General features: G+C 34.4%; 3 protein-coding genes across 3 annotated transcripts; 2 read left to right on the top strand and 1 right to left on the bottom strand.

Annotated features, from left to right (window-relative positions):
• The first annotated feature begins 1212 nt into the window (after positions 1-1212).
• LOC133858436 (protein SHORT HYPOCOTYL IN WHITE LIGHT 1) lies at positions 1213-3943 on the top strand. Its single transcript, XM_062293905.1, has 4 exons — positions 1213-1375; positions 1494-1703; positions 3057-3122; positions 3511-3943. The coding sequence occupies exons 1-4, from the start codon at positions 1235-1237 to the stop codon at positions 3652-3654; spliced, it is 561 nt and encodes a 186-aa protein (XP_062149889.1). The 5' UTR covers positions 1213-1234; the 3' UTR covers positions 3655-3943.
• Positions 3944-4766: 823 nt separating this feature from the next.
• On the bottom strand, positions 4767-8034 carry LOC133858416 (transcription factor BHLH089). Its single transcript, XM_062293884.1, has 6 exons — positions 7165-8034; positions 6689-6886; positions 6421-6486; positions 6202-6270; positions 5785-5865; positions 4767-5304 (listed from the first exon to the last, which is right to left on the bottom strand). Exons 1-6 carry the CDS (start codon positions 7498-7500, stop codon positions 5191-5193), a joined length of 864 nt encoding a protein of 287 aa, XP_062149868.1. The 5' UTR covers positions 7501-8034; the 3' UTR covers positions 4767-5190.
• An 8740-nt stretch (positions 8035-16774) lies between these two features.
• On the top strand, positions 16775-22843 carry LOC133858653 (golgin IMH1). Its single transcript, XM_062294125.1, has 15 exons — positions 16775-16935; positions 17033-17077; positions 17164-17262; positions 17380-17490; positions 18780-18954; positions 19085-19141; positions 19633-19769; positions 19880-19939; positions 20028-20105; positions 20631-20704; positions 21209-21285; positions 21871-21950; positions 22072-22134; positions 22299-22373; positions 22461-22843. The coding sequence occupies exons 1-15, from the start codon at positions 16864-16866 to the stop codon at positions 22482-22484; spliced, it is 1227 nt and encodes a 408-aa protein (XP_062150109.1). The 5' UTR covers positions 16775-16863; the 3' UTR covers positions 22485-22843.
• The last annotated feature ends 638 nt before the right edge of the window (positions 22844-23481 follow it).

Here is a 23481-nt window from a genome sequence, read left to right as displayed (position 1 = left end):
AAATTTATACCAAAAAAATAAAAAAAATTAAAAACTGTTTTTTCTTTTTCTTTTTTGGTTTGTTTTTCTTTTTTTCTAAAAAAAAGGTCATTTTCATTTATTTTTTCTTTTTTTTTAAAAAAAAAATGTTCTTTTTCTTTTAAAAACTGTTTTTATAATCTTAAGTTGTTTTTTCGTTTGCTTTTTTTAAATTAAAAAAAAAACTTATTTTTCGTTCTTTTAAAAAAATTTGTTTTTTATTTAATTTTTGAATTTGTTTTTTAAAAAAATAATTTTTTTTTAATTTTTTAGTTTTAGTTTTAGTTTTTTTTTTAAAAAAAATTATAAGGACATTTTTGTCTTATTCAAAAAAAATTAGGATCATTTTTATCTTTTTATTGGTCTTAAGGGGACATTGACATTTTTTGATAGTTTGAGATGGACATTGACACAATTGGTAATTTATGGGGTACATTGACAATAAAGTGGTAATTCGAGGAAGTTATGTGTACTTTTTCAAAAAAAAAAATTCAAAAAGTAGTTTTATAGACACTGGCCCTATAGTTGTGGTTAACTATGAACATTATACCAAAAAAGAACGAAGGATAAACTATGATAAGACGATTATTTCAATATAAATAAATAAATAAGAAAACTATGATAAGACGAAAATATATTAATTGATAACTAGAAAATAACTTATTTTTATACATAATAATTCTTAATAATTGAAATATTCAATACTAAAGAGGTATAATATAAGAGATAGCAATGAAAATATATGAAATTTACTGTTTATATTGACAATATAAAATTTTCATTATTTGTAACCTATAAAATCAATTTTATTTATGGTAATTCAATATCGTAACTAAAGATATTTATAATTTGGCCTCATCAATTTACGAAAACATGAAAACGGTTTTTAACTTTTTGGTATTTTCATGGATATAGATCTATTTGAATAGATCGGATCAATTGATAATCCTACCAAATTATGTTAAAACAAGCTAATCCCTACTAATCTTAACAAAATATTGCAGTATTTAATTTTATCTCAGAAAATTATATAATCAATTGGCATATTCTTTTTCTTTTCTTCAACATAAATGTGGCCATGGGTTTCAACTTTCAAGAAGGGAAAGACAATGGTTGATCGATCCACTCAATGGACTTGGGCTTGTTCTGACGAAAACCCGGCCCAAGAAATATGCTAAAGCTTCGTAGTACCGCTTGTAATCCGAGTCGAACGATAATGGCAGGAGCAGCAACGTTATCCCCGTTGATCAACATCACGCACCTCCACTCCTCGCTCTCACCGTCGGCAATTTTCTCCTTCCCTCACCACCACCACACCCATCGTATAAAGCCCATAATCAGCATTTGCCAAAGCCAGGTCTCTTTCTCTCTCTCTCTCTCTCTCTCTCTCTCTCCAACAAGCACGCGCTGACACACGCACGGACACTCAGCAGTTAGAAATTGGAGTTGACTGTTAGGATGGTGTATGGTCTCAGCTTAACACTTCAACGGGCGAAGAAGCAGAGGAGATTGATGGGGATTTCTTTGAAGGTGATGATGTGGTCGAGGACGAGAGCGACGAGGAAGACACAGAAAGCAGCGTTGATTTGTTGATCAGGTTCCTGCAAAGCATGCTCAAGAAAGTCTCCAAGCGTGCCAAGAGGGCCTCGCGCTCTGTTTTGCCTTCCGCAATACCGCCCCAGCTGGTAATTATCATCTATTCCTTAATGACTGCATAAAAGCAATGAATTTTGCTGGGTAGGAAGTGCTCAGTTTTTTAGAAAATCACTCGAATGGGCACGATATAGTTGTTTGAGAATCAATTGAGTGCTGGGTTTTGTGTTACATGTGTAACATTTTAGAGTTACAAACTTCTCACGTTTGAATTCTCTTGGTAGAATTGGCGCGGCCGGTTATGTTGGATCGGTCTAACACCCTGTCAGATGAAGTGATTTCTAAAATTTTACTGGCGTTTTTGTCATGTCTAATAATAGTTTTTCACGCACTGTTTGCAATGTAGGAATTTTTGCGCAAATTGATGCATGAAAAAGAGGAATGTTGAGTCGACATGAGGGAATGTTAAATTCATTGTACATGATGTGTGTCTCTGGGTTATTTGGTGAAGTCACTAATCAGTAGTGCTATTAAGCACCGAGCTGTGATGGATGCATATGGCTCGGGTTGCCATATCAATGTTTATTGGCATAGGCAATTTGGGTCGGTCTGTTCAAGCAAGATTTTAGAGATCAGAAGCCTGTGAATCTATAATATCATAGAGGGCATGACATGAATGTTGATCCCAAATGTCAATGAGCTCTAACTCAAATGACTCTTTCTCCCACTATAAAAATGATGTGAAGGGTGAGGTCGTAGACCGAAGACCCGCTAGATGTGTGTACCTAACTAATAAAAAGAAAACAAATGCTAACCCCTTGACAAGAATCATCTCCATTTCATGGTTAAGGTTTAAAGTTAATGCATTTAACGGTGTAAATAGTGTCAATGTTGCCACGTCTTTTTAAAAGTTTAAATAATGTAATATCATGTACACCGTTAGATGCACCCATTTTAAATCTGACTATGAAGTATCCTATGGATATATACTCTCCATTTCAAATGAAATGGGGAGACTCCTATTCCAATGTTCTAGGGTTGGTGCTAAATTCAGGAGAAGATTGGTTGTTATTTGCATTGAAAGTGGTGTTTCCTCTCATTTGTAAGTGGCATTATAAGTGGCAACTGCTTATGAACAGCATACACCATAGAGGCCAGCATTCATCATGCACCATTTGTAAAGACCCCTTCATATGAATATGCATTTCCAAAGAGCAGCATACACCATAAAGGCCAGGATACCATGCTTTGCAAAAGCAGAGAACCTATTGTTATGGAAGCTCAGACGTTATGAACTGCACGTGCTTTATTATTATCTGTATCTCTGCATGCTAATATGGGCAAATTGTTGCAACTCTTGGCAAAAGTCAATTGTAAGTTCTAGTTGGCTGCTGATCTTTCAAATAATGCTAAATTTATTTTATAATCTTTCATTGGGAATTCAGGTGTCTTTTGCAGTTGATGGGATTCTACTACTGGGTTCACTTTCTATTCTTAAAGCACTTCTTGAGGTATCGCTCTGCCTTCACTAAATTTTAATAGTTAACTGTTTGACGTTCAATTTTGAGCAAACCACATGTGAACATGGATTTGAAAGCCATCTTTGAATATTGCCATAGTTGTTGGATATATAGATATCATTTTTTATAAACCAAACAAGCTATTTAATAGGCCCATTTACTTACCAAATACCATTCTCTTCTTCTTCTTTTTTGGATTTTTTTTTGTTTTACTTTAAAACATATTATCCACAACTTATCAAAAAAAAAAAAACATATTATCCACAATTCAAAAGCATCCCGAATGACTTACTGTCTTTAGCATTCTGAAATGACTGATTAATGGACATATCACAATAGGCAAAATGAGCCAACAAATAATGTTGATTATTGATTGCAGGTGATCTGCACTCTTGGAGGCTCTGTGTTTGTGGTGATCCTGCTCCTACGCGTGATATGGGCAGCCGTTTCGTATTTCCAATCAAGTGGGAGCAGTTTTAACCGGGGGGGAAGTTCCTTTGGAACAACACAACCTGTTGCATAATCTTCACAACTTGGCCCCGGAGCGCTCTCTTCCAGAATTTCCTCACAGAATGCCACTTTGCTTTCCCTCTCTCCCTCTCTATTTCTCTCCTTTTGATCCTCTCTTCACGAAATGCTACATGACTACTAGAATACATTTAACTTTATTGGCCTCTTTGAGTTGTTGGGCAGATGTAACTAGGAAAATGTAAATTTGAGTAGGAAGTGAGTCAAACTGCTTTGTTATTAAATGGTTCATGGCTTGTCTACTGAATACATATGACGTTGTGAATCTCCGGGAGGGTTTTTTCTTTGATCTGTGTTTGCGTCCCTTCGCCCTATTAACTGATTTTGATTTTCTTTTTTCTGAGCGATTAACTGGTTTGATTGCTGCAGTTCTGACGGTACCAATTAATGAATTAAACAAGGATGCACTAGGCAATTGCAGAACCTACCGTTGGTGTCAAGCTTTGCTTTATCCCATTGTGTTCAACAATTCAACTGAGGGAAATAGAGAAAGGGAGACCAAAAAAGGGTGGAAATGTCTACCCAATCCGTAGACAGATGCAACTAAGAATCGAGTATTTAAAAATCAAACTGAAAATAAATTTGCTGTTTCATTTCAGCACGAGATAGATATTTGTAACACATTCAAATCGTGCTTTTAGGCATCCATCACCACTTTTAATTCTTCCTTGGCCTTTGTTAGTTTAAATCCTTGGGAGACTTTCTCATGTTTGTTGCACGAGTAATGTTATTCTTCACACTCATTTTACATGAGCTGATATGACGTGTTTTAAGTGGTTTTTATGATAAATAAACGCGAAAGGTAGCATTACTTTTGTTCTATATTTGTAAACAGTGCCATGCTTGCTTCACCAAACTCATTCTCCATCCCCAACAACCATTTCTTCACAATACTTAAAAGGTCATTTTACTTATAAAGAATATAGGTTTCATAGTGCAACTTCCAGACATCAATTATATGCCTATCATCCGGAGTGCTTACAGTGCATCAGTTGATACTATATCTCTGACAAAATCAAAAAGAAAAAATGTGCAGCAGAAATTCAGAAAGACTTTTTTTACCAAGAAAGAAAGAAAGGCCCGTTGTCAACTCAGTCAGGACCTCCAAAATGAATAGCACTAGACTGGCTTAATTTATTAAAGGCTTCAGCTTCTCAACAAGCGACATTCTTTAATTCACAAAGAACAACACTCGCTCTAGGAGGTTACAATTGGATATTAGCTAGCACAGAGACAACGTTGAAGGCTGCTACAAACTATATGAAGCAAAAGAATTCATATTCCAACACACAAACAAATGGAGTTGTTCATATAGTAACTTAAAAGCAGTCTCTTATAGACAGCAATTCCACAGCTCCATGCCTGATGTGTCTGTTTTTAGTTTAACATGTTGAAGTATATTGGGGGTATATTCAGTGACAACCACTGAAGGGGGAGTAAGCATTGCCTCTTAATGCTTTTATTACAAATTAAGGACTTCATTTTTTTTTTTTTCTTTTCCCTTTTGGGGCATGAACGAAGGCTTCATAGACTACGTTCTCTCAAAACCACCACCAACCTGCATGTGCAACCACTCTGGTGATGACCCACGGGTGTACTCCCTTGTAGCTTGTGAGCCAAACACCATGCCAGCAGTATCAAATGTCTGTAAACCAAACCGACACAATAAATCAATTTGCTAAAATCGTCACAGTTCTTGAAAAAAAAAAAGTATTTTGTAGTTTATTTTTCCTAGCCTAAAAGGCATGCCCTAATCTTAATTAAATTCCAGAATTCTTTAATTGCTATCAGACATATACAGTAGTTTCCAGTCAACTAATTGCTAGATTAAATCTAGAAAAAAAATTCATTTCCTTGAAACAGCAAGCAAACAATCCGTCAGGAATTTGGGAAAAATCCCTTCAAAAAAAATAAGAAACTTGGGAAAAAAGCGACATGTCCATTTAAAGTAGATGTATTTGGTGTATTGTTCATCTACAGTATACATTTGTACTCTTTTTGTGCAAAGATAGTAGTAGAAATCAAGGGGTAAAAGAAAAAGGAGCCATAATGCTTAATTCAATAATCAAAAGCAATAAAAGAGAAAATAGCATTCAAAGATAAATGTATTAAGCAGAGGACTTACATGAGTTTCATCTTTAGAAGGAAACACTTCAATACCAGGGCTCACTCTTGTATTAACTGCTTCGAGCTTCATTGACAAGAACTGAAAAAATCCAGTAGACTTTATAAGGCTCAACTTCAGATTTAGAGTCTGTTTCACCCAATAATTTAATTTCAAAAGTCAAAGGTGCTTTTTTAAATAAAAACATGAAAAATGTCTCGTTTGAAAAAATTGTGATTTTTTAAAAACCAAACAAAAATTTTACCAAATGCTAACTCTGTTCTTAAAAATCGTGTTTTCATTAACTATATTTTAAATCGTTATTTTTTCAAACCGCACGTTTTAAAATTATTAAACCAAACCGACCATTAGTTAGCAATTAAAAAAAAACAGAATAGAACAAGAAGCTAATTAAACTAGTTAACGGATTCATCATACCTCAACCTGATGCTGTAGCGATTGGATGTAATTAATTATTTCATCAAGAACCAGCGCTTTGCCAATAACCTGAATTCAAAAGCATACTCGGTAAACAGTAATTAATCCTATGTTAAAAAACTTAAAACGAAACTCAAAATTATATTCGGTTATTTTATTTTTTCACGTACAAATAAATAGATCGAAGAAGAATAAATTCCAGAAATAGAAACGCCATACCTTGTTACAGCCAGGGACCAGATCCTGGAGAATTTTCATCCTCTCGCTTATCTTTTCTCTTCTAGCCTGTCCACCAAATGACTCCAATCAGTAAAACTCATTCAGTAGCTTTCATGCAAGTCACTGTTACATGCTTACATCAATTTCCAATTGTAACAGAAATACTATTATAAAGAGTAGATTGCGTCATAGGTATCTGGCCGGATCTAAAAGCCCGAGTAATCCAAATTAAGCAACAGTATCAAGTGGGATTGAAGTGAGAAATTACTCTTTCCGCTAGACTGTGGCTGTCAGTAGCTTGACCCCTTCTCGCTCGTACGTGGATGTAGTCTTGCTTGGGCGGCTCCGGCGGTGGTTGAGGATTCTCTTCCACACGCTTGCCTGAATTGGCTTCTGCTTCAGCTTTTGAATCGACATTCTCATCCCCACATCCTGATGTTTTGAGCCGCTTTCCGTCGCAATCACTCTGCGCATGCAAATTTTGGCACAAAGAAACCCATCATCACAACCATCCCAACTCGATCATATAAGCTAAACATCCACAAACACTCGGTTTTTTCATTCTCTGAACTCCATGTGGTATTATACATACAGACCATCAAATTAGGAACTAAAACATGATTTACAAGTTATTTCACTCGGATACCCATTTCTCAATTCATTCAATCAATTCTAGATTTGTCCATAGATTTAGCAAAGCCAAGAAAGCTAATAAAGAAAAGTTGATGAATTTCGAACACATACCGCGCCATTGCCATTGCCAATATTGCTGGTGGAGACGCCCTTGGCGGACTCGTCATCCAAATCACGCCGCTTCTTCGCACCACCGCCATTAGCACCGCCTCTACCACCACCGCCGTGATTCGCTCTCAGGTCCAAACTCATTGGATCACTCCCCGAAACGTCCTGATTCGCACCGCTAACGTCCCCGAACTGCGCGCTCCCCAGCCCCAATCCCCGTCCAAACTCCCCCACGCCCTCGCCGCCATTCATCGGGAACTGCCAGATCTCCGCCAGGTTGTACGGCGGCACATTCGCGTTCGTAAACGATCCCTCGTCCATCATAGCCGGCGGATCCATTTCTCACGCACAACACAGCACAACCCTATTCGGATTCGAGTCTCTCACACATTTATAAGCTTTGATAAGTCAAGTTACGAGCGAGAGAGAAAGACACAAGTTTTTTTTCTTTTTTTTTCCTCTCAAGCAGTAGTAGTAGCTTCGAAAAAGAAGCCTAGAGAAAGAGAGCGCGTTTTATTTAGAACGAAAAGCGAAGGTGAGGTTTGAAGCTGTGTGTGATCTCCTTGGACAGTGGAGGTTGGTGCGCACAGTGTTTCTCTTTCTATGTCCACCACCACTCGCTATTCAGAGACAGAGACCTCGGGAGTAGCAAACAAAAGTCACTTCCAGTGAGGTTTTCTCGGAGGGTCCAGACGCCAGTCCAGGTCCAGCCCTTTCAATCCAGGCTCTTCTTCTCTCTCCCTCACGCGCACCTGCGCCTCCCTTATCCACCGTCCGATCAATCTAAACTCCCGTCTACTCCATCTTCTGCGTTTTCAACGGTGGGGATGGTTCAACGGTGGGGATGGCACGGGAGGCGTACTCGTTAGCAGGGCAGGGAGATATTTGGGCTTCAGAGCTGGGGTCACGTACCTTAGCTAGCGTGAAGTACAAAATTCAATGTACAAACTTAGCCGGTGGGGTTTTATTTTCTCGCTTCACGATATTTTGAATATATATATATATATATATATATGTAAAATAATGGATAAAAGGGTGCGTGGTTGATTAACAAAAGATTGATTTAGTTAAAGGTTATTAATGATTGTTATGATTGTGATAGATATATGTGTAAGCGGTCTATTTATCGTAAAGTTTTTGAGTGACGCATGGTTTTTGGATTTGATTAGGGATAATAGGCTCACCTGAGAATCAAATCTCGCATTGCATAAAAGCGGGGAGGCCAGGCCCACCGTTTATTTGGCTTGTTGACGTGCTTAGATTAACAAGATTCCAAATTATTTTGATTTAACCGGCGGAAAAATAGACAAAAAAAATTTCTATAAATTAATTTATAAGAAATTTTATACGACACATATAAGATTATATCTCTAACAGTAGCATTTTCACCAATAGCATAGGCAGAGGAACTGCGGCAATTAGTTCAACGGTTGAAATCCACCAAACCCTTCTTTGGTCCAACAGTGGTGAATTGAGCAAAGCCAGCAACATACTTTTAAGTTCGAGATACCAGTTTATAGAAAATTTATGTCTATTTTTTCCTGGTTAAATCAATTTAAATACATGTGAAAATTACATGCATTTTAAGTACATATAAGAATGATAAAAAAAAAAAAAAAAAAAAAAAAAAAAAAAAAAAACCTTAAAATGTTAAATGCTCTTAATTTCCACTCCAAACATCCTTTGATTTTAGTTATTGATTTATTTTGTGGTAAGCTCCATTGTCTGGAATTCAAGAATTCCTCAAAAATGCTAGTTCCACTTGGTGATCAAGTGGTTTGACGTCATCTCATAAGCTTAAAATCAGATTGTGGCATCATAATTCATGACATGGGGCTATGGGAGTGTTACTCTTGATGGCTCCAATGATCGTCGTCCGTTGATCGTTCCTTTGGATTAAAAAATAACTAAATAGAGGAGTCCTTGGAATGCACGAAAACTTAGGTGATGCAAGTCAATGACAATATATATGTACGTGTAATCTATGAATGCCAGCCTTACTGTCAGAGTCAGACTCTAAAGCGTAAATATCAATAAAATCAACATAATGAACAAATTATGGGTGATGAAATTCTTCCAAACCACGTTGCAAGTAGTATATGGTGCTAAGAATCATATCACCTCAAAACTACTTTTGTGCTTCCTTTATGCAAAGTGCCCTCTCCTCTTTTGTTTTGTTCTGCTTAACAATCTGAACTTGATACTTGTCCACAAACCTAGCTTTTCCCCATCATTTTACCACTCAAGCAAAACAAAGAACTTCTTTACATGAGCCTTATCCAAAATGGTTAAAGTCCCTTGATGTATAATTATCTGATCGAATTGATAGTAATTGTAAGAGATATTTATAAAGCACATTTGTCAAAACAAGTTTTGGGTTATTTGAACACTTATCCGAACACGTGGGCTTCGTAATAGCCATCTCACAATTACCTTTTTTTTTTTTTTTTTTTTGACATGTCTATGCAAGAGGGAAGAGTGAGGATTCGAACTAGTGACCTCCGCTTCATGAAGCGTGATCTCCAGCGAATTGAGCTACCCTTTGAGGACCCATCTCACAATTACCTAACATCGAGGTCTCAATTTTATGCCAAATATGGCAATATCTTAAATTTTCAAAAAAAGTAAATATTTATTGCAATGATATGTTTTTAATTCTTATTTAGCATCTTTTAGGGCATTGAATGTAACCTTGGTTAGCTTCATATACACCCATGATGCTTTTGCCCATTTAATGTCTATATTTTGTTTTGTTACATTTAATGATGTATATGGTGCCCAGGGACGGAGCCAGAAGTTCTTATGGACAGGGGCCAATGGCAAAAAAAAAAAAAAATTGGTAGGGGCTAAGTAAGCTAAATTTTTATTTTTACCTTATATTTTTTTATTTTTTAGATTATTTTTTTTCCCACCTTTAATTATTTTTTTTTTTAGGAAATTTGGGGGGAGAGGCATGGCCCCTGCCAGCCCCCCACCCTCCCTCCGTCCTTGATGGTGCCACATCCTTTAAAAATTTTAAATAACGTATCAACATATTTACAATATGACAACATATATACCATTAAATTTATTAAATTCAATATGGCCATTAAATGAATATTCTCAATTTCACTTGAAAAATAATGATTTTAAAATATGATTAATGAAAACGTAATTTTTAAAAAACATATTCAAGCGTCATGTCAGGTAAAATTGTGGTCTTGGCCTTTAAAAATGCGGTTTGGGTTTTAAAATCGTGTATTTTTTAAAACACACTCATTGCTAGCACTTTAAAAACATGGGAAAAAAAGAAAATCACATTTTCAAACAATTGTTTTTAAAAACACATTTTAAAACGGAAAACTTTTTTGTGATTTTGTTTAAAAACATATTTTTTTTTGACTTGTAAAACTGTAAAGCCAAACGGGATCAAAGAGGATCTTGATCCGCTAATACAAATTTGCATAGAACTATAGCCGAATGTGACTCCTTTAATTTTTGCTCATTTTTGGTACAGGCCGGGCTAGCTAATTAACATCCATTAAATTAAACTATTAAACTATTAAACTTAATTAGCTGCTCCCAATTAAAGAAGGCTTAGATAGATATCATTTAAACTGGTTGAGAAAGAGGTTTAAAAACTCAACTGAAAATTGTCCCACTTTAATTTGCATTCCAACACAATATCCGACGGATCGCCAAGATAATCTATCTTCACAGGAAGTCATCACCCGTTTGGCGTATACAATTTCAAGAAAGTAACCACTGACAGCGATTTCAATATTGCCCACACAAGGCTCGCTGGCTCGGAATTGATAACCCCACATGCAAATGGAGGAATTAATGCACCGGGTAGGCGTCCCCATTTCATGCACGCTTCAAGGAATAGTGCTTAGCTTGTCTGCTGATCCACAAGAGGAAACTGTACGTAGGCCCGCTAGGGAAAGATTTTCTTTACCTATGGTTAAAGACGCATGGAATTCTCTCGTGCCAGAAAATTTAAAGTCGTAAGGAATAGCATATATATGATCGACAATACTGCCTTTGTTCATCTCGATCGGCTCATTCATTGGCCTGCATATAACCCAACCAACGTCGCAAGAGAGAATTGTGATCAGACAAGGGTTGCGTACATCTTCTGAAATTCTCAGAAGTTGTTTGTTTGGTGGAAGTCCCTTTTTCATATCTCATCATTGTCCTTAAGATTACCGAACTTGAACCTGTCAATGATCTCCAGATCTACGACTTAAATTAAAAAAGAAAAAGAAAAAGAAAAAGGTAACTTGTCTCAATGAATAATTCATTTGATGTGTAGGTGCGTAACGTACTAGGTAAAGCCTTATCCACGTCAGTGTTACTATTTTCAAAAGGGCTTTTGTCACAATTGGAGCTTCATAAAATTTCTCAAAGAGTAATTATATGTTCGTCACCCCCACATCCCCCAACCCATGTGACGCGATCCCAACAATTCCAAAATAATAATTCCATGCACAAAGATAAATGTTTGGTTTAATTTTATTGCACATGCATCTTTAATTTGTCCGTATCTATCTATATAAGAGATGTACAAATTCACCATTGAATTCATAGGACCACATGCTATGGGGGTAATTGTTAAAATATTGATTAAATGATTAAATTTACCTCTTCCTACCAGTTTAAACTTTTTTAAAAAAAAAATGATGATTTAATATGCATGGTATCAGAGTAGAGGCCCTGAGTTCAATTAAATATTCAACGTGTTAAGCCCCGCCTATTAAAAGAGAGTACTTTAAGCCCACACACACATGATGGGGAATATTAAAGCATTAATTAAATGATTAAATTTATATTTTTCTATCGACTTAGATATATATATATATATATATAAATGATTTATTCTTCTTTATCTAAACCTCGTAAAGAATCTATCGCTCATTGCGTATCGATCTGATTATTTGATTAAGTGAGCCACTTTTCAAATACTTTTTGACCGATGGATACGATACTCCTTTAGTTAGATATTGCTGGTGGTAGCAAATTTGGCAAAAAGAGTGATGGGTGAGAAAAAAAAACACGCAATAAGCTAGCATAGAGAATCAGAGATTGCCTGCCCGCCCATTTCAATTAAGAAATATAGTTAGGCATATATGATTAATTGCTAGAAAGAGTAGCCTACTCCATTCTCAAAATGGCATCCAAAAATCTCGTCACATTCGATGTGTCCAACGTACGTACCCAAAGGAATCGAAGCTAATTAGCTTGATATATATTCAGCATGTGGTAAGATTGCGTTGACATCGATCATCGCCGTTCATCATGACTAGATCTCTGTTCAAAAAACTACATGCATGTGCAAAATACACGACTTTGTGCATTAATTTCACTGTTGCATCAAGATATTAACTATCCACAAATTCACAAAACTGTACTATCATGCGTACGTGTCATGTGCCAAATTAATTACTTTTAAGATGTAACGACACGCCTACTAGACTACCGGCCATCCTGTACATTCATATGCCATTTGCTTCAGTCACGGAATTTCATCTGTTTTGGCCGGAGGGGGATGGATGCTGTCGGCCGGATCGATTTTGTTGGCCTTCATTCGAGGTTTTAAGGCAAAAGCAAGCAAGCATTCTTAATTAACAAAATACCTAATCAGTGGAGTAACTGCAGTTGCAACAAACTTCACTTATAATAAATTGCTCCCTACAATTCCAACCATCACCATCAATTAACGCGCCAAGCAAAGAAAAGAAGAAAAGGATGCACACGGCATGCATCTCTGGTTCGTATTGCACAGTGGATGACGGTTATAGATGTCGGCTCCATCATATCTGCTAAGCGAGGGTTTATGCTGTATATGCGCATCCTTAGGCTCCTCACTACTAGTCCCATCTGTTCATGTGTAATGTGTTGGGGTCCCTAGCTGTTTGAGTAAATGGTGTTTTTCCTTAGGCTTTGTCCATGGAGTGGGGGCTTAATTGGGCTTGGAATTTTTTATTTTATTTTTTTATTTTTTAACTCATTTCGATGTTTTGATTCGGTTAAGGATCGTATTTATAATCACATATGTTTTTTAGGATTTTGTGTTGCATTGGCGATTCCTTGTATTGTTTCTCAATAAATAATGAAATCTCGGTGCAACTTTTAGACGTAATTGGTATTGGTGAATTACACAAATCTACGTGTATGTGATTGCTTGTTCTTCTTTATTATTTTTCGCTTCTCACTGAGTCTGGAAAGTAGTATTTATTTCCTAACAATCCCCTCGTCAAGGATCTTAAGCTATGAATTTCGTCAAGAAATTCAGTATATGGTTAGATGCGCTTCATACGTATATTATATATAGTTGGTGGAATGAGCAGAGAAATTGGAAGATTTTGGATCAATATAAACTTTGATTATCTAGAAATCTAGAATGGCTCTTAATGATCACTTGCTTGCTGGTATGCAATATGTATAGATAGATATGAATTGAGACAGGCTGACAGCTGCAAGGCAAGGTGGAGGGGAATTAAGTTTTAGGTTGAGGGTCAGAGATAAATGGCCCACTCTTGACTATTGGAACAGATTGCACTAAATGGACCCTCAAAAACCAATAATTTGAACAGCAGTGGGAGCTATTGTGTGGTTTACCAATCAGAATTGTAGCTAGATTCTTCAATTATGGCTTTTTTGAAAAAAAGTTGTGAATCCTGTTTGCAAGATAAGGTAGGTAGACTCTTGCCAGCATGCAACCAGCTTTGAGGAACATATTAAGATAAGAAGTTATAGACAGCTTGATCGTGACTTATGTTGTAACGATCTAAGGAAAAATTCTAGTCACAACTGTACAATCACCCTAAAAGAACTAATCAATTTGAAACTTTTCGAGAATCCTTTATAAAGCTCAGTTTCACCTAATAACTAAGTAACGTTGGACTTAGCATATTTATAAACCATCCATTCTATGTAGGCTACTCATCATATTTCCAATGTGAGACATGAATGTTACACATGTATAGTTTGATAAATAATTTCAACTTTGAATAGGCTACTTCACTTTCATTCTTTCACTTATTGATCAACTTAATTCAATGATATTATTGCATGTTTTTTTTCATGTCAAACTTGATTAAAAAAGTTAAGGAATAGTACTTTAGATATCAAGATGAAAAGAGAAAGCAGTCATGAATTTATTCGGTACTGTAATTAATAATTGAGAAAAGTACACATAACTCCTTCAAACTACCACATCATTGTCAATGTACCCCCTAAACTACCAATTGTGTCAATCTCCCCCCTTAAACTACCAGAAAATGTCAATGTCCCCCTAATGACAAAAATGTCCTTCATAAAATTATTAAAATAAAATAAAAACTAAAAAAAATTATTAATAAAATATAAAATAACAAAAAATTATTCCAAAAAAAAATTAAAAATTAAAACTGTTTTTTTTTAATTTAATAAAAACTGGTTTTTTTTTTCATTTGTTTTATTTTTTAAAAAATAAATAAATAAATTTCAGTTATTTTTTGTTTTTTCTTTTTTTTTTCTTTTAAAAAAATGTTCTTTTTCGTTTTTTAATTTAATAAAAACTGGTTTTTTTTCATTTGTTTTATTTTTTTAAAAAATAAAATAAATTTCAGTTATTTTTTGTTATTTCGTTTTTTTTCTTTAAAAAAAATTGTTCTTTTTCGTTTTTTAATTTAATAAAAACTGGTTTTTCTTTTTTTCATTTTTTTTTTTAAAAAAATTCAGTTATTTTTTGTTTACTTTTTTTATAAAAAAAAAAATTAAAAAATTAGTTCTTTTTTTAATTTTTTTTTTCGTTTTTTATTTAATTTTTTATTATTATTATTTTTTAAGTTTTTTGGTTTTAGTTTTAATTTTTTTGAATTTAGGAGGACAGTTTTGTCTTATTTTAAAAAAATTAGGGTCATTTTTGTCTTTTTGTTGGTCTTAGGGGGACATTGACATTTTTTGGTAGTTTAGGGGGGGACATTGACAAAATTGATAGTTTATGGGGTACATTGACAATTGAGTGGTAATTTGAGGGGGTTATGTGTACTTTTTCCTTAATAATTTGATCATGATTTTTGGATATATCATGCATGTCAAGTTGAATTGAACTGTGCATGCTTTTGGAGAGAGGTAGAGACCTGAAGACAATGACGGGTGTGGAGTATATATACAATCTTAATTCTTGGCTAAGGGCTCGACTTCATTTCTAGCTCTTCTTTGCTCCTTAATTAATTTGCTTGAGCTGAACCCATTGCTTATTAATTTGTGCACGAGAGACAGACAGGCAGACAGACAGAGGCTGGGTTATATTAAAGTGACATGATATGTGTTATAAATGATCATAGATTTCTATCTAAGAGTTTGCTAAATAATAATAATCTTCATCTTCATCATCAATTGCTACAGACTATATACAGTGGCCTTCATAGAAAGTCATTAATGATATTTTGATAATTCAATTTTTATCTTAAAGGATCGTTGTTCTTGTACATACATTGTGTATATCTTAGAATATTAATCAAGTAATTAAATCAATAATTTCTTACCGGCTTAAATTAACTTTTAAGATAAGTGGTAATTTAACATAATAATAGAAAAATTTGTTTGGACTTTGTGTCTGTTATTCATATTTCATTTCAATTAAATATTGTACATATTGACGCGCTTATTAGAAGGGAATTTGGGCTTACGTGATGGAGAATGTTTGAATATTAATTAAATAATTAAATAAACTATTTTTTATAAAAATTAAACTTTTAAAATAAGTGATGATTTAGCTTATTAATATTTTACCAAATTACTGCTCATATTCCAATAATAAAGTACAATTCAAAAAGTAATGGTAACGGTGGCTTTGCTTAAGATGATACTTGTCATTACCAATTATGTAAAATTTCATGAATGACTGAATCACTTTCAATTCTGGCCAAAGGATTTTGAAATAATATTTTTATATTTGTTTTAAAAATATTTTATTTTTAAGAAAAGTTCAAATTACCATATAATTAACAATGTTCTTCCCAAATTTTCAATTAAGACAATGTCTTATTCAAACTACTAAAAAGTTGTCAATGTCCCCCCTCCCTCGACGCCAGTAAAAAGACAAAAGTTACTTTAAAATTTGTTCAATAAAACAAAAATACCTCTATAAATTCAAAAATAGAAGAAAAAAAATTAATTTACAAAAACGAAAATTTTTTAATTTCTTTGAAAACAAAAAACAAAAAACAAAAATTAATTTACAAAAAAAGAAAAGAGAGAAAACTTTTTAACTTTTATTTTAATTTTTAAATTTGCCCCCCTGGTTTTTATGTATTTATTTATTTTAGTTTTAGTTTTTTTTTTTTTTTTGGATTTTTAGTATTTTATTTTATTAAGGAAATAGGAACATTGACAATTTTTTTAATTTGGGAGACATTGTCCAAATTAAAATTTTTAGTGAAGATTACCAATTAATTAGTAGTTTACCCTTTATATTTTTCTAAAAGCAAGAATAGTATTTTCGGTAAATAGTAGCCAATTGGGTTCAAACACTTTAGATGGCGGGAGATAACAGTTTTTGCTTTTTTACTTTTTAAAAATAAAAAATAACAATGTGCATCCCATTGAAAACTTTGTATTGGCAATCCCCTCCCAAGTCCCAAGAGGTTGAGTAGAAAATTAAAAGGTTGAAACTGAAGCAATTTTCAAGAAGAAGAAGAAATACGAGCATCTGAACCATATTTGAAGGGAAAAATGGGTTTGCTTGAATTGTCTAAATTCAAGCTCCAGCTCCGAACGCTAATCACCGAAGTTCACGAGCTCAGAGTACGATTTTCCACCACTAATCCACTACATCTCTGAGTGTGTGTGTGTGTGTGTGTTTTATTATTTATATTAAAATATATATTGTCTAAATTTTCAGGAAAAGGAACGCTCGGCCACCGAACAACTTCATCTTCTAATTCTGGTTTCTTTCTTCGAATTAGTTCGCTTTCAATTCAAAACTGTTGGAGGTTTTCCTTTCAATCCAGGATTTTTGGTGTTTGGATGCAGAAGCAAAAGCAAACCGAGGAAGAACACAGCAGAAAGTTCCAGGAATTGCAAACGGAGTTAGCTTTGTCCAAGGAACTGCGGCAGAAACTCGAGAGGAACGTTCGTGAATTTCTGGATAGAATTTGCGGCCCATGTGCTTGTTGAAATGCTCGTTAGAAATAGAAAGTTGTTGTTTGCTTTTTGTTACTTGATATCAATTCAACTGCGTTGCCGCAGGTGAACTGCCTACAAGACGACAATGCTTTACTCGAGAACAAGCAAAAAGAACTGAAGGGAACAATACAAAGCCTACTTCAATCGCGGGAAAGTTTTGTGAATGCTTATGAGGTTTCTTACTCTCCGATCATCTCTATAACGCAAATGATTGTTACTTTTGTTAATTATCACTTTGTGGAGGAGAGGGTGAAGGTGGCTAAGCTAGTAAAATAGTGGGCATGGTACATACTGAATTCCAGAGAAAGGAAGGTGGCAATAAATCTGAAGATGCTATGATTAAACATGGCGTTGCCTTTTCAGCTAACTGGTGTATAAACAATGGACTTTATGATGAATTCGGTGTAAAACAGCTCAAGCGTGTGAATCAGGGCCGGCTTGTCCATAAGGCGAGTTAGGCAGTCGTCTAAGGCCCCCAAAAATAGGTTTGTTTGAGAAAAGAAAAATACAAAAAGAAAAGCTTAATCTTAATCTGAAACGATTTTTTTCTAGTGGAATAGGCCCCAAAGATAAGTTTGTTTGAAAAAAAAAAAGCCCAATCATAATCTGAATGGTTTTGAAAAAAATAAAAGAAGCATGATCTCTTATTTAGAGACTCTTTAACTTCAATAGAAAAATAAATAGTTAGAGGCTCAAGAACACAATAATTAATACCAACAAAAAAAAAAGTGCTTTTTCTCTCCTATTTAGAAGACTCAACTAAAAACATGTGGACTACAAGGAAGCCAATAAAGAGAGTGGGCCCACTAAAAGAGGCTTGTTGAAATAAAATCATAACTCTACAAAAATAACCATCATTGAGAGGGCCCATGTAAAAAGGCCTCGTCTAAAATTATCGCCTTAGGCCCCAAATTATATCGAGCCGGCCCTGGTGTGAATGGCATTGCTGAATATATGAAGCACATGTGAATTTGGGCACTAAAAGTATTAGGTGAATGCCCTTTCATGAGATGGTTTACTTTGATTACCTAGTTCTTCTCTGCAGTGCATAATTCCTGTCGTGTCTTTAAATTTTGATCTTCAAATAAACCATCTCTGCTATTTGTGTTTCATCCTTTGCATATTTTACCTTTGCAATCATGAATTTAATCTTATTTCCAAGTTCCCTGGAAAATTGATAAGTAATCTGTTAAGCCTTATGCTTTGATTTACATAATTCTAGAATTCCATGAATCTCATTGTATTAGTGACTACCCATTTATCAAGAAAGGATGAAGGTCCTGTTCTGCGAAATTCGAGAGCTAGAATGTTCTACAAATACTACTGAAAGACTAATACTTAATGTATGAATAAATCATCATGCAATAGTAAATTGTGTTGTTGAATCCAAACCTCAGATTTCTTCATATCAAGAAATGTATTTGAGTAGTATATGTTTTTTATGATGTCTTAATTGTGTGCAGGAATCTACTTGTGAAATGAAACGTTCAATTGAAACCAGAGATAGAAAGCTCACTGTCCTATCCGAGAAGATAAAATCTCATTTATTATTATTTGATTCAATAGTAAAGGAGGCATTTTCTATCAAGCAAGTTGTCAATGATGTGCAGTGCCTTGTGAGTGAAAAAGAGGAAGTAGGCAAGTAGCTTTCTGAACTATTACTTATTCCATGTGTAAGCTCATTTTTAGATTTTCGACATTGACCGATTCATATTTTCATGAAAGTTGCATTATCAGATTACTTTTTAACTTCGTCTTTTCTTTTCAGTTGCTGGCTTAAAGAGCAAAATGGATAAGGTCTCTGTATTTGAAAAAGTTTTTGTTGGTAATGCCAAATTCTCATTCACCTGCTTTAATTAGCTCTTCGATTTGTACTACAAAATATACATATTTGTGTATATATAAGTTAACTATGTTTATTTATTTATTTTTTCCTGCATATATGTAACTATGTGTGTTATATTAAAGGGAATTACTATTTCCAAACCAAAATATGCTATTCAGCACCACCCTTTCTCACAAGTTGGCTCCCATACTGGATCCATTCCCCCAACGGTTCCCACCATGTGAGAAAGGATGGTGCAGAAATAGGTAATATTGGTATGAAAGTGGTACTGCCCTATGTAAATTCACGCTGTTCTATTATAATAAACAAACAATAATATCATACCACTCTGGAGCATATCACATCAATTATTTGGATGCAGCCTGTTACTTATCTTTATTATAGTTTTGCCTAACACTTGATTTTTTTTAACAAAAGCGGTATGTACATTTATGATTTATTAGAACTAGAATTTACTCTATTTCATGCAGAAAAGATCTCTAACCTTGAACAAAAACTGAAAAATGATGAGGACGAGTTGCGAAGAAAGGATAGAATCATTTTAGAGCTAGAAGCACATCTGGAGGCAGCAAGAAGTAGCAACAATTACCAAAATCAAATAGAAGAGATATCCATATAAAAATTGAAGATCATGTGTGTTTTGGACTCCAAAGAATTAACATGCACTTTCAGCTGAAGGTATACTTTTATGAGCGTTTTATCTTTAACTGGTCAAACCTCCAGAAAATCTTATCAGCAAAGGATGCGGTCATACAGAATTTTATTTCTGAGAAAGAGGTTTGAATAGTAGATTGTTGTTTATTTGATTTCTGCCCATCTGTGCTTGTTGGTTTTCTAAACTTCTTTTAAATTTCTCCATAATCAGGAATTGCATAGTGAAGTGGGGTGTTTAAGCATTATCTTACAGAAGATTCAGGATACTGTTACAAATATGAATGAAGAGGTTAGAAAAGAGTCTGATCTCAACGTGGAATATGCTAGGCTTTTGATTTGAAGCTTTTATGTTTTTTTCACTCTTTAAGAAACATTCCATTGCCATGATGACTCTTATACTACCTTACAGAGATTATATGCCATGTAATGTGGGGAGTACTTAATAATATGATGGTTCCACATAGTATGTAGAATTCAAATTTTACCTAAACACTTTGTCCATGCGATATATTAAGTTGTTTGGCTGTAGTATTAAAATTATTCTAGCCACCTAATTGAATGTGACTGTTATTGGTGCTAATCATGTGGATCTATGGGAATCTGAAATATGGTTTAACCTGTTAAATTTTTTGTACTGTGCTTTGTTATGCCTCTGGCAATCTTATGTCATTCTCTTCCTCATTGGTTTCCTTGTGAGTACCTTATAATTTTTATTTTTCTCTCTTCTAACTTTCCTTCTACTTTGTTGTTACAGTACCTTATTTCTTTCACAATCATTTGCTTCTGTTTGAAATACCTTTGATTCTCATGACAGGATAAAAGGGTATTTTCATCGATACTGGATTGCCAAGAAGGATGTGATATTGTTATGGGAAAGGAAGTTAATGGGTAGGATACATATGTTCATTGCCATCATTCATGTTTAAGTTATGGAGCACTAAAACTTATTAGCATGTCTCATTTTGAAATCTTAAGTAATCATTGTAGAGCAATAATATTTCTTCCTGTCAGGGAGCTAGACACGTAAGTGTATATGTTGGGTCATTTGGATCAGGTAATTCTGGTCTAGTTGTTCTATGAACCACAACATTGGATGTCAAGGATACAAATGACACATGATATACCACCAAGATAACCTTTTTAACATCGTGTGTATGATTCTCTCATTCCTTGTGTGGGCGTGGGTGCCTGTACATACATTTTAATTCTAAGGCTTTCTCCAAAGATACTGATTATGCTCTACCGGAGTAAAATAGAAATATTCCTCTAGTTGTCCACAACAGGTGAGCTTGCACCTCTTACCCAAACAATTGGGTCAATGCACATTTGATTTTTGTCTTTCTTTGATGCTTAGTTCTTATTCTTAATATTTTGTCATCTTTGGCTTATCAGGACTGAAGACGTGCCTCAAAGTAATATAGAAAAATATCCAAATAAGGCATCTGAGACTGGCTGTACAGAAAATACAGGTTTATTCTGCCTTCTCCTTGTTGTTCTTATTTCTGTAGGGCTTCTGTATTATATTCATATCAGTTGTTTAGTCATAGATTTTGAAACATATGGCATATGTGCAACTTAAAGAGAATCATCATATTAGAAAGATAGCCTACGCTTGTGATACTGTAGTAGGAAATAATTCACTGCTGACCCATGGCGATCTAGGAGAACTAGGCGTTGGTCAGGGTGATTCTCTCTATCTCGTATCCCTTTCTACATTAATCTGTTATGCAATTTGGTGGATTATGAAACTCGTTTTGCAAATGGGGCAGCACTCATATGCAATAGTACCTACATCAAAAGCCACTTCAAGACCCTTAGAAATTGGTCCTATAAGTGAAATATTGATTAGTCAATTTAAATGAAGAACTCTTATTCAAGCGCAATGCAAAGGAAAAAAATTATATACCTTTCCATGGGATAGGACGTGGCTATATACATAATAGTAATTGAGATTACTTAAGAAAGTGCAATTGAAAATTCATGCACACATGCATTCCCTCTCCTTTTTATGTATCTGTGTAGAATTCCTAGTATTTCCAAATACTTTGATGCAGCTTCACTTCTATGTGAGGAGCACAAAAAAGTTGCTGGCACCTTAGCGGAGCACAATAACAATGACTCCTGTGTCTCAGAGGTAAGTGGGTAGTTTTTTACTAGGCTGCAAATTCAGATTTTAATTGTTTGGTTGTGTTAAAACACAAATCTGGCTCTTTTTTGTAATGGTTCAAAGGCACTTTGCCTGTTATCTTCCGCAGTCAGGTTGTTCAGAGTCTCAATCAGCAGCTAATGTTCCAAGCATCTCCGTCAATGATGGTCAGGTATGGAGATGACTGATCTTATAGTCAAGTTGCACTGATGCACGGTTATTTTAATTGCTTTAACAAATTGCTTGAAGAAAACTTTAACTTGATGAAATATTTGACACTTGAAAAACTGTTCTATGGCAACTGATGCCTAATTGTACATCTTGTTTTATGTGTAGGATAATTGCACAAGATCAGTACACCACTTGGACTCTGAATGCTCAACAACGCAAGCAGAGCCTCAGAAGATCCAGGTTAGGTTTTCTTATTATAACATAGTTTCATTTTTAATTATGTCTGGGATATCTGTTAAGTAACAAGAAGATATTCTGAAAATGCAGGAGTGTGATAATGTACTTGGGTAATGGCCTTAAGAGTACGGTGGTGTATGGATAATTTCACTTGGCACAATGATCTCCAAAAGTCCGTGCTGGGTTCTTTTTTCTTTTTCTTTTTCTTTTTCTATCAAATTCGTTGGGATTGTGAATAGGAGCCTTCTGTTTACTAAATCTTCAGCCCAATGAGAGATTCTGATGAATACATCTAATTGCTAGAGTTGTATATGTTCTACTCCAGGAATATTATAGCCTGGAGTGGAACCAGGAGCTTTATCTTAGGAGGCTTGTAGTAAATTTTGCCCTTTTAATCACTTGCATAACTTCAATCAATAAAATACATATAAATAGTCTATTTTCATAGAATTTTCCTTTAAAGTTTGTTCAAGTTGTTAGGAAATGTGTGTTGGAAATAGACAAATTACAAAAGTCCATTTGAAGAGGGTGATTCGTTGGATTATCTTCTGAATTTTCCTTATAATAAAGTTTAGAAAAAATCTATTCTTATTTTTCAATATCTGATCATTTATTTTTCTCTAGTCCTTCCAACAATTAATCATTTGGTGATTCTTAACATTCTTTGTACTCCGTTTGTTTTGGTAACTATAACTTGATAGAATAAAAAGGTACTATAAATAAGTCTTGCTCAATTTTAATTCTTAATGTGTTCTTATGTTTCTCGTAGAACAATAGAGTTGATTGAGTATTCCTTTTGGTCAAAACCTATTTCACCAATATTTTATTTCGTTCATATAATCATATTTGGCTTAACCAGGTGGATAGACAAAACAATAAAATGAATATGTTAGATTTGTAGACTTGTAATACTGGTACAGTAAAAAAAAAATTAGTATAAAATAGAGGGGCATGCCCTAACCCAGATTTTTTTTTTATTATTATTTTTAATTAATTTATTATTTTTCTTTAGATTCAAGTGCCAAATCCATATTATAGATGGAAATTGGATCCTGTTTCTGTAGTTAGGGTAATGACGAATTAAGCCCATTTTTATTTATGGGCTGCCAAG

Source organism: Alnus glutinosa, chromosome 1 (genome assembly GCF_958979055.1).
Source record: "Alnus glutinosa chromosome 1, dhAlnGlut1.1, whole genome shotgun sequence".
In the NCBI taxonomy this organism is placed as follows: Eukaryota; Viridiplantae; Streptophyta; class Magnoliopsida; order Fagales; family Betulaceae; genus Alnus; species Alnus glutinosa.
The sequence above is the reverse complement of the archived record's forward strand: the minus strand, read 5'-3'. Positions and strand labels throughout refer to the sequence as shown.